Source organism: Brassica oleracea, chromosome C4 (genome assembly GCF_000695525.1).
Source record: "Brassica oleracea var. oleracea cultivar TO1000 chromosome C4, BOL, whole genome shotgun sequence".
In the NCBI taxonomy this organism is placed as follows: Eukaryota; Viridiplantae; Streptophyta; class Magnoliopsida; order Brassicales; family Brassicaceae; genus Brassica; species Brassica oleracea.
Window position 1 is genome coordinate 48,810,675 of NC_027751.1, and position 11,794 is coordinate 48,822,468.

Here is an 11,794-nt window from a genome sequence, read left to right on the forward strand (position 1 = left end):
AAAACGCATCGATCGATGAACTTCCGAGGAAATATCCCGACGAAGTTCTCCCTCGGTTTATTCCGAGGAGATTTCTGACAAACTAGTGATCCTCGGAATTTCCTCGGAAATTTGTTTCCTCGGAATTCCGTCGGAAAATTCCGAGGGATTTCCGAGGAAAGAAGAAATTCCGAGGAATTATTTCCGAGGACTTGTTTTGTCGGTATGTCGTCGGAATAACGATATTCCGACGAAATTCCGACGATTTTTTCCCTCAGAATCTTTGCTGTTTTCTTGTAGTGTAATGTCAGTTGTATTTTTTTCAGCTATTTATTTTTTTTAATTCTATTTTTTTTAATGAATCATACATGTCACTTTGGTTGGTTATGAAAAGTGGGATGAATTTAACCATTCACTATAGAGGTGAACCTAAGTATTGTTAGGATTTTAATGCCAGTTAATTCTTTTTAGAATGAATGTGGCTATTAAGATTAGGCTAGTCATACAATTTTCTAAAAGATTTAAGATGTAAAATCATTAAGACTAACCAAATGATTATATTTCATGCTGGAGATGAATTGATTCCTAACCAAAAAAATACTGAACAACTTTTTCTCAAGTGAAAACCATTAATTAACCCACTTCCTACCTATTGATTAGCTTTTTCAACCCATAAAGGCCCCAAACAATTTTAATTATCAGTGGTGCAATTGATAACCGAATTAGGTACTTATATATATATATATATATATATGTTAATTATATTGCATATGCCATTTTTTATTGTGATAGTAATGTAACTAGGTCCATTTCCGCGCTATGCGCGGATTACATATTATAAATTTATTTATTAATTTTCGCTAAAATTAAAAGAATTTGCAGATAGAAAAAATATTGAATGTTTTTTCTTATAACATCCCTAAGGTATATAAGTTAGAATAAATATTTTCAGCTAAATTACTTCGTTTTCAACCAATCAAGTGAAAATAATGCTAGGCTTATTTACTTCAAAATGAATAATTTTAGGGTAATATTTTCTCTATTTAAAGCAAAACAAAACTTTACTTCGAATTTTATTTTTATTTTTTCCCTTCTCTGTATTTTTTTTTTCCACTTCGTTACTCAGAATTTATATCATTTAGAGTTGTTGTCTTAAGTTGACTTATGTAACAATAATGGTGTGATTAGCTATTGCTGTAGTTGCTCTCCACAGCCACAATTATACTCACAGCTCTAAATCTACACCAATTTTGATTTTTATTTTTTTTAAAGCTCACAGCCTTTTTTTTAGTCCACAACATTTCTTTAAATTTATGTCTTTATAATTGTTCTGCAAAGACAAATTCCTACAGCCTAAATTTAAAGGCATTTAAAAGTTAAAAACTAGAGCTAAAACCAAAAAAATTACGACAATATTTCTACAGCCAAAAAAAAAATCATAGCTCTTACCAATAACACCCTAAAATGACTGTTATTTAACTTTCTCCACCTCGTAACCTGTTACACACTAATAATACACAGTCATTACTCATTATTATAAGGATAAATAGTTATTGATCGAGTTATGAGACCTCATCGTCATCTTCTTCTTCTTTGGGAGAAATCAGTTGGATTTTGCAGCTGTCATAGTTGGATTCATTGGAAGGTTAAGTGTCAATAGGACTAAAGGAGAGTTCGATAGCATCCACTAAGATTTTAACTCCATATGTAAACTGATCTCATCTGATAACATTAAAGTATCTATATATATGTATCATGATAGCTGATGCCAAAAAAACATATAGCTATACAATGAAGAAAAAAAATTACTTTTCCAAATCATATATTTCGTTCTCAAAAAAAACTGTAATAATCGTAGTTAAAACTATGCTTTTGTGGAGGCAATCTTCAACAAATCCTGCAGCTGCGCAAGAATACCCTTCCTGAATCTACCTTTGTTCATACTCTTCGCATCAAATTCTACTGCAAATATTTCACAAACCAGCCTGTGATCTGAACACCGGGATTCTCTTGGAGTATTAAGAAACAGGGTCCCAATCATATTCTTTCCGCTACTTTGCTAGATTTGAAATTTCTAAAATCATTTTTTTTCTCATAACAGTACCAAGCAACTTTATAAGAAGCTAATGAATCAATGTAGATTAAGAATTGCAACACAGTATAAGAGAACATGCTTTCCAAAGATTCTTCAAAGCTATACCACTACTGATATTACCTTGAATTTGCAGGACAAATTTCAAAACAGAAAAGAGAACGTGAAAGGACATGAATGACAACGGGATTGTTGGAGATGATCGTTTAAGCCATCAGAACAAAAAAATCAACTGAAAATATTCATATTTGCAACAGCTCAATATGAACATTTATAGGGATGATAAAGCAAATCAGAAGAAATTAATTTAATTATAATATTAGACATTAGATTATACAGATACCTTGGACTCTAGCATCTTTAAATTTCGGGTGTGTACTGATCTTTTCTTACTTACACAAATTTAATTTTTATTGGTCTAGCCATCTATAATAGACTTCTCAGATCAGTGTTTCTAAGCTAAGACATCTATCAAGATGATGTCAATATAACAACAAACATGATGCATCTAGGAAAAAAGATAATCAAACCTCAATGAAAGCCGAACTTAAAAAACTGGTGTAGCATGCATCTTCTTCGGGTGCCAACTCTATAAACGTATGTGACTAAAAATATCTAACCTCACACAGAAGTGCATCTTCTTCAGAGGATCATAGTCGTAAGGTATATGTACACCATCTGCAAAATAAAAAAAACTCATGTTAGGCGTTAAAATAAAACCCAGAAATACATCATTGTAACCAAACCTTCTTCTACACTGCCTTGTGCTTTTTGCAGTGAACTTAGAAGCAATGTTTGCACAACTGAAATCAATGTAAGGATCAAAGCCTCCTCTTTTTTTCCAAATAATCTTGTTTTCATCTAAATTTGTACATGCGGCCACAGAGCATTTCTTTGACCAACGTAGCTCACCAGCATTCATGACAAAGAAATGAGACTTATGGAAGTTCAAAAGAAATTCTTTTGTACGTCTCTTACGATCTTCCATCCTTGCATACATTTTTTTTAATCCAAACTGTCTTACAAGGACAGTCTTGGTCACCACTCTGAGTTGCAAATTGACCATTCGGGGTCTAATCTCCATCTAGTGATGGTCTACGCTCCCCGTTAGACATATCTCCTTTTTGTTTGCCAGAGACCTTTCTCTGTCCAGTTCTGCTCATATCTCCTTCACTCTCAGATACATATATGACAGAATTGGAATCTACTCACCTAAATGAAGCAAATATATTTGATGTTGCAACAGCAAATAGCAGTTTTAAAATGCAAATGGTGAAACTAACTATATGACAAACATCGCATAGCATGAAACACAAATAAGCGATCCATAGACCGTTATGACTGAATATCTTCCAACCTAGACCAGTTATCCAGGATCTCCTATGTGATAAGAAGAGATCACAACAACATTAGGAGATGAGTAGAGAAAACACATAAAATTCAATACTTTGGAAATCAAAATATAAGTATAGAGGAGTATACTGAATAGAGATCCATCTTTCGTCCTAAGACACATATGGGAACATATCCATCCGAGGACCAACAGTCTTTGAGTTTTATTCTCCTTTACCATCGCTATCTCGAGTTCCATCAGCTAGACGATCTAAATGATTGTTAAATTTCGTTAACAAACCAGCAAATTTTTTATTTTTAAGGAAGCCAAGAGATGGTAACTTTTCAAGAACAAAGAGAGGAAAGCTTACGCACGTTCACATCTACCGAGCTGATTAACCGCATCAACGAACGAACGCCTCGTCGAGTTTTAGTATATAAAGCATGCGATGTTAAATGTTACTTACACTGAGCTCCTCTTTCGATGTGATGATTAATTAACATACTGAACTTGTGTACAAATACAGAAAACATATTCGCTAAAGAAACGAAACCTGTGAGTTTGGACTTGTGGACTTGGATCGACATTGGCTCATATAGAATAAGAGAGTGGATTCATATCGTCGGTTTGTATGTTTTGAAGGAGTTATAATGGCTGAATTGATGAAAGAGGGTGAAGAAACGATTCTTAATCGCCGATTGAATTGTAGGTTTTTTTTTTCGTTGGATGACATGAATTTTAAAGCTGAAATGTCAATTTAATTGGCCATGAATTTTTTGCCTATGTGGCATAGCTAGCTGATGACACTCAAGTCCTTTTAGTATTGTAAGATTAGCCAACGGTTGTCTTCTTTCTAGATCCTCCAACATTGATAAAAATAACTAGTTAAAATGGATTCGTATTAATTTCCTAATGTCAGAGGTTAGTAGTGGAAGTAGTTACGACATCCTACTTAAAATTACATATGACAGCTTATATATGTCTCTAGTCTTTTTTAACACAAGAGTCCAATGACGAAAATGAAATGACATCATACATGCATGTAATACGAGTATCATGTATATATAGTGTAATGTAAATATGCATGAAGCGGATGATATTCTAAAGTTGGCTTTTGCAACATTTTGTGTACTCTGTAGTATATTTTATCGTCAATTGGCTTTATTGTTTAGAACATCTGATGTACCTTGTAGAAACTTGTTTTTATGCGGTTATTTGTACGTGCGTCTATATGACTATATCAATGTGTTAGTCAAATTGTTCACTTAAGCACACGTTTTCTTCCATTTTTAATCGCAAAATTGCAAACCTAACTCATTAGACATCTTTATATATATAATAGACATACTCAACGGCTTCAGAAGGTATATCCTAATGAAAGCCATTTATCATGTGCATGTCAAAAGAATTAAAACCAATTTTTTTGTGACTTGATTGATTTGCCTTCTTCCCTTTCCAACAAATCCCTGGCAGGTAAATCAAAGTAAGATTGGATCAATTGTAATCGTCTACTTTTCAATCCCTGCAATCGTACGTAAATGCGTATAGTTAATCCTTCATGTAGAAACTCGACAAACACCTCAGTAATTCTTACGCCATGTGACGACAAACTCGACAAACTTGACCATCAATGACGACGTAAAAAATGTATAAAATATGACTCGACCGTAGAAAGTCGACAAAGTCGGATAGCATCGAACTCAAAGTTAGACGCCAAATATGGATGTCTATTAATTTACTTTTATGAAAACTCGTTAACCAATTGCTTTTAAACACAATGCTTTGCACTTAGCATTTGAGTTGATTAATTTAGTTTGACTCAGAAGGCAAGGCTAAATGCATCATTTAAAAAAAAATCCACTATATTGGTGCTCAAAATGTCCAAACGCCGAGCTGTGTATGGAGTAATCAGTTCTTAACTAAATGGAATCACCAAAATTGTGGGCTAAATTCATCTTATATTCTCATTATAGCTTCTGATACTATGATTTATCCTAGTTTGTATCAAATACTACTTAAGACATTACCACTTTTATCAATCGGAAATCCAAAACATTAATAAATTATTATCTTATGTATCATACTGTTATTTATTATTACCAATATATTTTAATTGTTAATTCAAAATGTATTCATATCATTATTTCTTAAATGTTTACCAATCAAATATGCTAAAATATTATAACTAGTTACCTCCTAGCATATATTTTTTTGTATGTAAATCATCCACTAATTAAAATATATTCATATTAAACTTAAAAATATCATGGTTCCAAACATACAAGAAGCTAGTTTGCTTTTCTACGAGTTTTTATTTTTTTGAATTATACAGGGATATCCTGACCCCAAATAAGTGGTCCAGACTAATCATGTGTTGCCACGTGTCGGTCTCTTGTCCCTAGCGATGCTGAAATGTTAATTCCTCAGTGGCCGAGACTCGAACCCTGGTGGCTTCACCGTATTAGGCTTTTTTCTCTCAAGTTAATCACCACCAGGTTACAATCACCGTTTTTTTCTATGAGTTTCACACTTCCCCTGATATATAGAGACTATATATAACTATAGACTGAAAATCCAAATGTCTTTGTACAATGTCTACTGAGTACGTATACATTTATTTATAGACTGAATCCAAATGTCTACGTATAATATAATACTGAATACGTATACATATATAGACTGAAAATTCCAAATGGCAAAGTATAATGTGTACTGAATACGTATAAACACATTTTAGGTATAGACTACAAAGGAAAATCAACCTCCAAATTTGGATGTATATAATAACAACTCACACTGACCTATTCTTCTCAAACAAAACCTCTTTTCTACCCTCACACTAAACCAAGAAACCCAAATCTCTTTCCTTCTCTTTCATCACATTTATAATCTCTTCTATTAAAAAAAAAAAAAAAAATCATATTGATGGATCATTCATCTTCTTCAGAATCACATCCAGACGACTGCCGAAGGATTTTTCAGGACTCGCCGGCGCAGGCGATGGCGAGAACAGTGAATAGTAATAACCCTAAGAAGAAAAGAGTCAAGAAAGACAATGATGAAAAGGCTGTTTCAAAGCATCCAAGTTTTAGAGGAGTGAGAATGCGACAATGGGGTAAGTGGGTCTCCGAGATAAGAGAGCCAAGAAAGAAATCAAGAATCTGGCTCGGTACGTTCTCCACGGCGGAGAAGGCGGCTCGTGCTCACGACGTGGCCGCTTTAGCTATAAAAGGCCGCTCTGCTCACCTCAACTTCCCGGAGCTAGCTTACCACTTCCCTAGACCGGCTAGCGCCAACCCTAAAGACATCCAAGCGGCCGCCGCCGCTGCTGCTGCCGTCGCCGTTGATATAGAGGTAGAGAAGTCGCTGCCATCTCCGGCCATGACCGCAATAACCGACGACGCGTTCTCTGATCTACCTGATCTCTTGCTCGACGTGAACCACAAACTCGACGGCTTTTGGGACTGCTTACCTTACGAAGAACCTTTCTTCACGGGAAGTTACTAGAAAACAAAGATGCTGTCGTCTTGTACATATTGTATTTTTCTCATGTGAAAACTTTTTGACGTTAAAAAAATTCACCGGTTGATCCAAATTGTATAATTAATGAACGGTTTATGCTTGACTTGTTTTGTTCTCTTTTTTTCTAAAATTTATAAGTGGGAAAATGTGTGACAATGTAAAAAGGTTATGTGTTTTTGTGGAAACGTGGACGTCAGCGAGTCAGTGACAACTAACAAAGTCCCCATACTCCCATGTTTGTATTCTAGCCCTGTTTTTTTCCTAAAGTTTTTTAGATTTTTTTTTTTTTTTGACCTCTACATACTTTTAGGTTCTGACATATAGTTCTTTTCTCCAATATATGCATATGAATAGATATGTAGATTTCCCTTCTCTGTAACATTAATGCATCTATCTAATCAAAATAGAAATAAGTTTGTATTTCAACTTATAACGAATAGGCTAGACCATATATTACAAATAGTACTCGACCGTATTTTTGCTTTTAGAAAACGAAATGGCGTCGTATTTTGAGCTTAATAGAGTGTAGCAGTCAAAGATACAAAAATGTGAAACTGGATGAAATTACCATCGACGAGTTGCTTATTGGAAAAAAATTATAAATTATCTAACACTTCCTCTAATTTTTATTAGATGATGTTTTAGGCTTATACACAAAAGTTAAGAATATAATTTTATATATTTTCTAAACATAAACATCACTAATTATCTACTAATCACAATGCAACCCATAATATAGCAAAGTCATACAGCATAAAAATAAATTTTATACAAAAATTTGAATTCATTTAATTTGGAAAAAAAATTAAAACGTCATCTAATAAAAAACATAAAAAAAACAGAGTGACTAATGTTTTGGAAGTTACATGTTTTAACCTATTTTATAAATAAATTATATATTTAGTACTTCATCGTAAAAGAATATAAAGGTCTATAGGTTCAAAATCTCTTAATCATCAAAAAGCTAAATTTGAGCTAGAACTCTCAAATATTTTAATATTTATATTGATTTTTTTCTGCTATTTTCCAGTTTCCTAATTAATTCGATTTTCTACTTCTTTTTTTGCCGTGAGCTTATTGGCCCTTATAAAGTTGGAGATGAATTGACCCATTGGCCCATTTTATTTAATGCTATTCAATGTCCTTTTTGTTGGGACTATTTTCATTTAAAGATTAACTAAATTTTGATCTACGCTTTCAAAACGCGGAATTATCTATTTCTTAAATATATTATTTTATAACAATTATATTTATAACATTTATATTTTTATAATTGTTTTTGGTTATATGTTTAGTAGTTTTTTTATATATTTAGGATGATATGTATTGAGAAATAAATATAATAATATATATAATGATTCGCATTTTAAAAGCACGAGATTTGTTTCTTTTGAAAATTAAATATTTGTTAATTGTAACCTTATGAATTATTTGATAACTAATTTTTTAATAGTGTACAAAGTAATTCCGAAGAGTTGTTTTTTAAAAAAGATTTCTTTGTATTAATATTTTTAGTTTATTGTAAACGAATATCATTTTCGTAGCATATTTTAAAAGATGATTAAAAGAACTACAAACAAAAATTTGAATCCATTTTTATGTTTTACTGTTTTAAAATGGGTTTTCTAAATTTTTCTGTCAATAAAAATCAAGTATTTAAATGAAGTTTGGTCCATAAATTCGTGAAATTCACCCACAAGTAATCCAACTTCTTCGACGGTCTACCAAAAAAAGAAACGGAATATAATAATAAAAAATTATATTCAGATTTTTGGCATGACTAAAGTGCTAATACAATTTAAATAGCATATATGTCATAAATATATTTTAGTATAGATCTTTGAAGTATACGTAAAAATAATTATAATCAGATTGGGTTTCTAATAAATTCGAAATGGACTTGAAAATTCCAGTTTTTTTTACTGCCGAAATAGGCCTGTAAATTGATTTTTAAATACTTGTTTCTGACCGGTGTAATGTGGCCGAAAATCATTTAAATTTTTCGAAAATGTAATAGCAATTTTTGTAATTAATTGGAAAAATCAGGGTCATAATCCTAAGAAGGATTATGCTTTAATAGTATAGATATTTCATAATATTGTTATAGTTTTATTTTTACAATATCTTTTAATTTGTTTTCCATACATTTTCATATTTCAACTGTATAGAAACCAGAAAACGACTCAAGTACTTTCACAAATCTTCGTGAAGGGATGTAGTTTGTTACATTTATTCCTAGAAGGAAAATATCTTTTGGTTTTTCAACAAAAATATAAACTCAAAGTAAGGTTTGCGAAAAAAAAAACTAGTAGAAATGAAAAGGTTGTAAAAGACTCAAAGTCATCTTCATAACATAATTCAAAGTTTTACAATATAGTTCGGAGTTCGGGGGGGAGGGGGAAAGACTATTTTGGAGCTTTCTTGATATTACTAACGATTTAGATTGAATGATTTGACTGGTAATTTGAGTTGAAATTGTTATTTTTCTATTAACACGAAGTTAAAATAATAAAAATGTATACAAAATACGTAATATACCATTTTTAATACCACTAGTTAATATCGTTTTTATGATTGGTTAATAAACGATTATGAAGGTTGTTTTATTAATTTGTCCTATATGTAACAGAGGTACGTGCCTTTGTGTTTGGATGTGAGCCGCACGTTGCATCGAATCATGGCGCACGTCAAATCAACATCATCGTCAAATAATGGCAACAGTGTTTGGTAGATTACTGAGTGTCCGAAAGGAAGAGCGGGACAAGAGAATGCACTTCTTCCGCACAGCATTCACTATTCATCTATATCTGTTTGCAAAAACAGTTCAAGCGGGAGTTATCCATGCAATTCAATATTTTTTATCTTTTTGTGGAAAAAGCCGGAGATTTGCTTGTAAGTCTTACCAGCCAACATTTGGTGGTGTTGATCTGTTTTTTTTTGTTTGGTCAATAAAAATATTTTTATTAAAACACATAACTTTAAAAATATATTTATCTAGTTTTAAGAATACAATATTTTTATTTTATTTTATTTACAACTTTAACAATACAAAATTATCATTCTCTACTTATTATTTTTTGTCATATAATTTTTAATTTTTATAAATAAGAAAATAAAAGAAGTATAAGTATCTTATAAAACATTTACGGGCATTTCGGCCGATCCTATAACATCTAAGATATTTGTTTAGATATCTAAGTGTTATTTTTATTGTTTTAATATATGATCTATAGTTTTAAACTAATTTTGTCATTCATAAGCTATATTAAATTATTTGATCTGGTTATCTCCTGTATGATCCGTTTGATCTGCACTTGTCCCGCTTGATCTGCACTTGTCCTGCTTGATCTGCATGATCTGCTTGATCTGTCCCGCTTGAGCTGTTTTTACCATTCAAATCCCGAGGTTTGATTCTTCTTTCCATATGTGTATTCTATGCAGGCCACCATCGGGTTGTTTCATTTATCTTTTTTTAAATGATTTCGTTAGACCATTAAATATTGTATAATAATTAGTCGTGTAAAAGCTCAAAAGACTCCTGTATGCATATGTTTTTTTACCATTGTTTTTTTTTTTGATTTAAGGTATTCATATTTAATTGCAAAAAAGAAAAAAAAGTTTTACAACCATAGAGCTATTTTGTCACTCCTACACTAGATGACCCAACCCATAAAAAACCCATAGTTAAAACCCATATTTTAGATCAAAAAAGTAATTTGATGGGCTAAGCCCAGGAAGGCCAGAAGTCACAGACAGTACCGGCCCTGGATAGAAGCGGCAGAAGCATGTGTTTCCAGCCAATTTTCAGATAAGTAATTTTCGGTCATTAATTATTCAAAAGCTTTTGTAGCGTAGTTGGTAAATCATTATATTCTTTTTAGGAAAAGTCAGAGGTTCGAATATCATGCAGTGATTTTTATTTTATGTGTATTATATTTTAATATGCAGGCCCATAATTATAATATGCTTGCAGCCCTAACATTCTGCTGACCGGCACTAGTCAGAGATCAAGGAGTCGCCTCCGTTTCCACCCACATTTGCATGAGAGAGGAGGAGATCGATGGAGATCTAAAGCTGAGAATCTTATCCTTGATTAGTCGATTCAGGTTAACGATGATGAAATCTGAAGTCTGAAATCGATGGCTGTGAAGTCTTCGATTCCTTTCTCGCCAAAGAGAGTAGATCACTCTTTGCCAACAGAGAAGAACTAAGCGCTTGAAGAGCTTATTTTCTCGAAGAAAGATCATTTGGTTAAGTGTGTCCTCCCACACTGATGAAAGTACGATAGAGCAGCGACGAGAGATCTCAGACCATACCCGCCATGAGTAAGAGCATTTGAAGAACAAATGATCTCGATTTTCGTCCTCCAAGTTGCAGAGTAAACATTTGGAGTCAACATCCAATCCCAAACTCCGAAGTCGATCTCTAGTTGGACACCTATTCAAGATAAACATACATGCCATAAAGCAATGTTTTGGAATCCCGCCCTTAGTCCATACTACCTTCGACCAAGGTACTGCTGGTTCTTCTCCCTTCTGCTTCCAGTATATCAGCGGGGTTTTGTACCTTCCAGTAGGCAATCCAGTAACAACCCATTCATAGATTTCTTCTTCTTCCACCAGTGATATAGTTGTCAAAGCGATCTGCGCTTGCAACATTGCATTCGATCGAGGCTGAGGAAGAATCCAATTTCCAGGTCTATTTAGATCCGACAGAGTAGCACGTAGGGGGATACCCTGTCTTGAAGACGAAGTAGTTGCAAAGTAGTCTTTCAGCGATCCAAGCAGTGACCAGTTATCAATCCAGAAGCGACATTTCACTCCATTCCCAACTCGCAGTTTTATGCATTTATATACTTCCCCTCGCAT

At 32.9% G+C, this 11,794-nt stretch overlaps 2 protein-coding genes across 2 annotated transcripts; one reads left to right on the forward strand and one right to left on the reverse strand.

Annotated features, from left to right (window-relative positions):
* The first annotated feature begins 6,104 nt into the window (after positions 1–6,104).
* Positions 6,105–7,032, forward strand: LOC106340425 (ethylene-responsive transcription factor ERF038-like). The gene has a single exon (XM_013779303.1). The coding sequence runs from the start codon at positions 6,330–6,332 to the stop codon at positions 6,909–6,911; it is 582 nt and encodes a 193-aa protein (XP_013634757.1). The 5' UTR covers positions 6,105–6,329; the 3' UTR covers positions 6,912–7,032.
* A 4,319-nt stretch (positions 7,033–11,351) lies between these two features.
* Positions 11,352–11,794, reverse strand: LOC106339123. The gene is made up of 2 exons (XM_013777933.1): positions 11,429–11,794; positions 11,352–11,363 (listed from the first exon to the last, which is right to left on the reverse strand). The coding sequence occupies exons 1-2, from the start codon at positions 11,792–11,794 to the stop codon at positions 11,352–11,354; spliced, it is 378 nt and encodes a 125-aa protein (XP_013633387.1).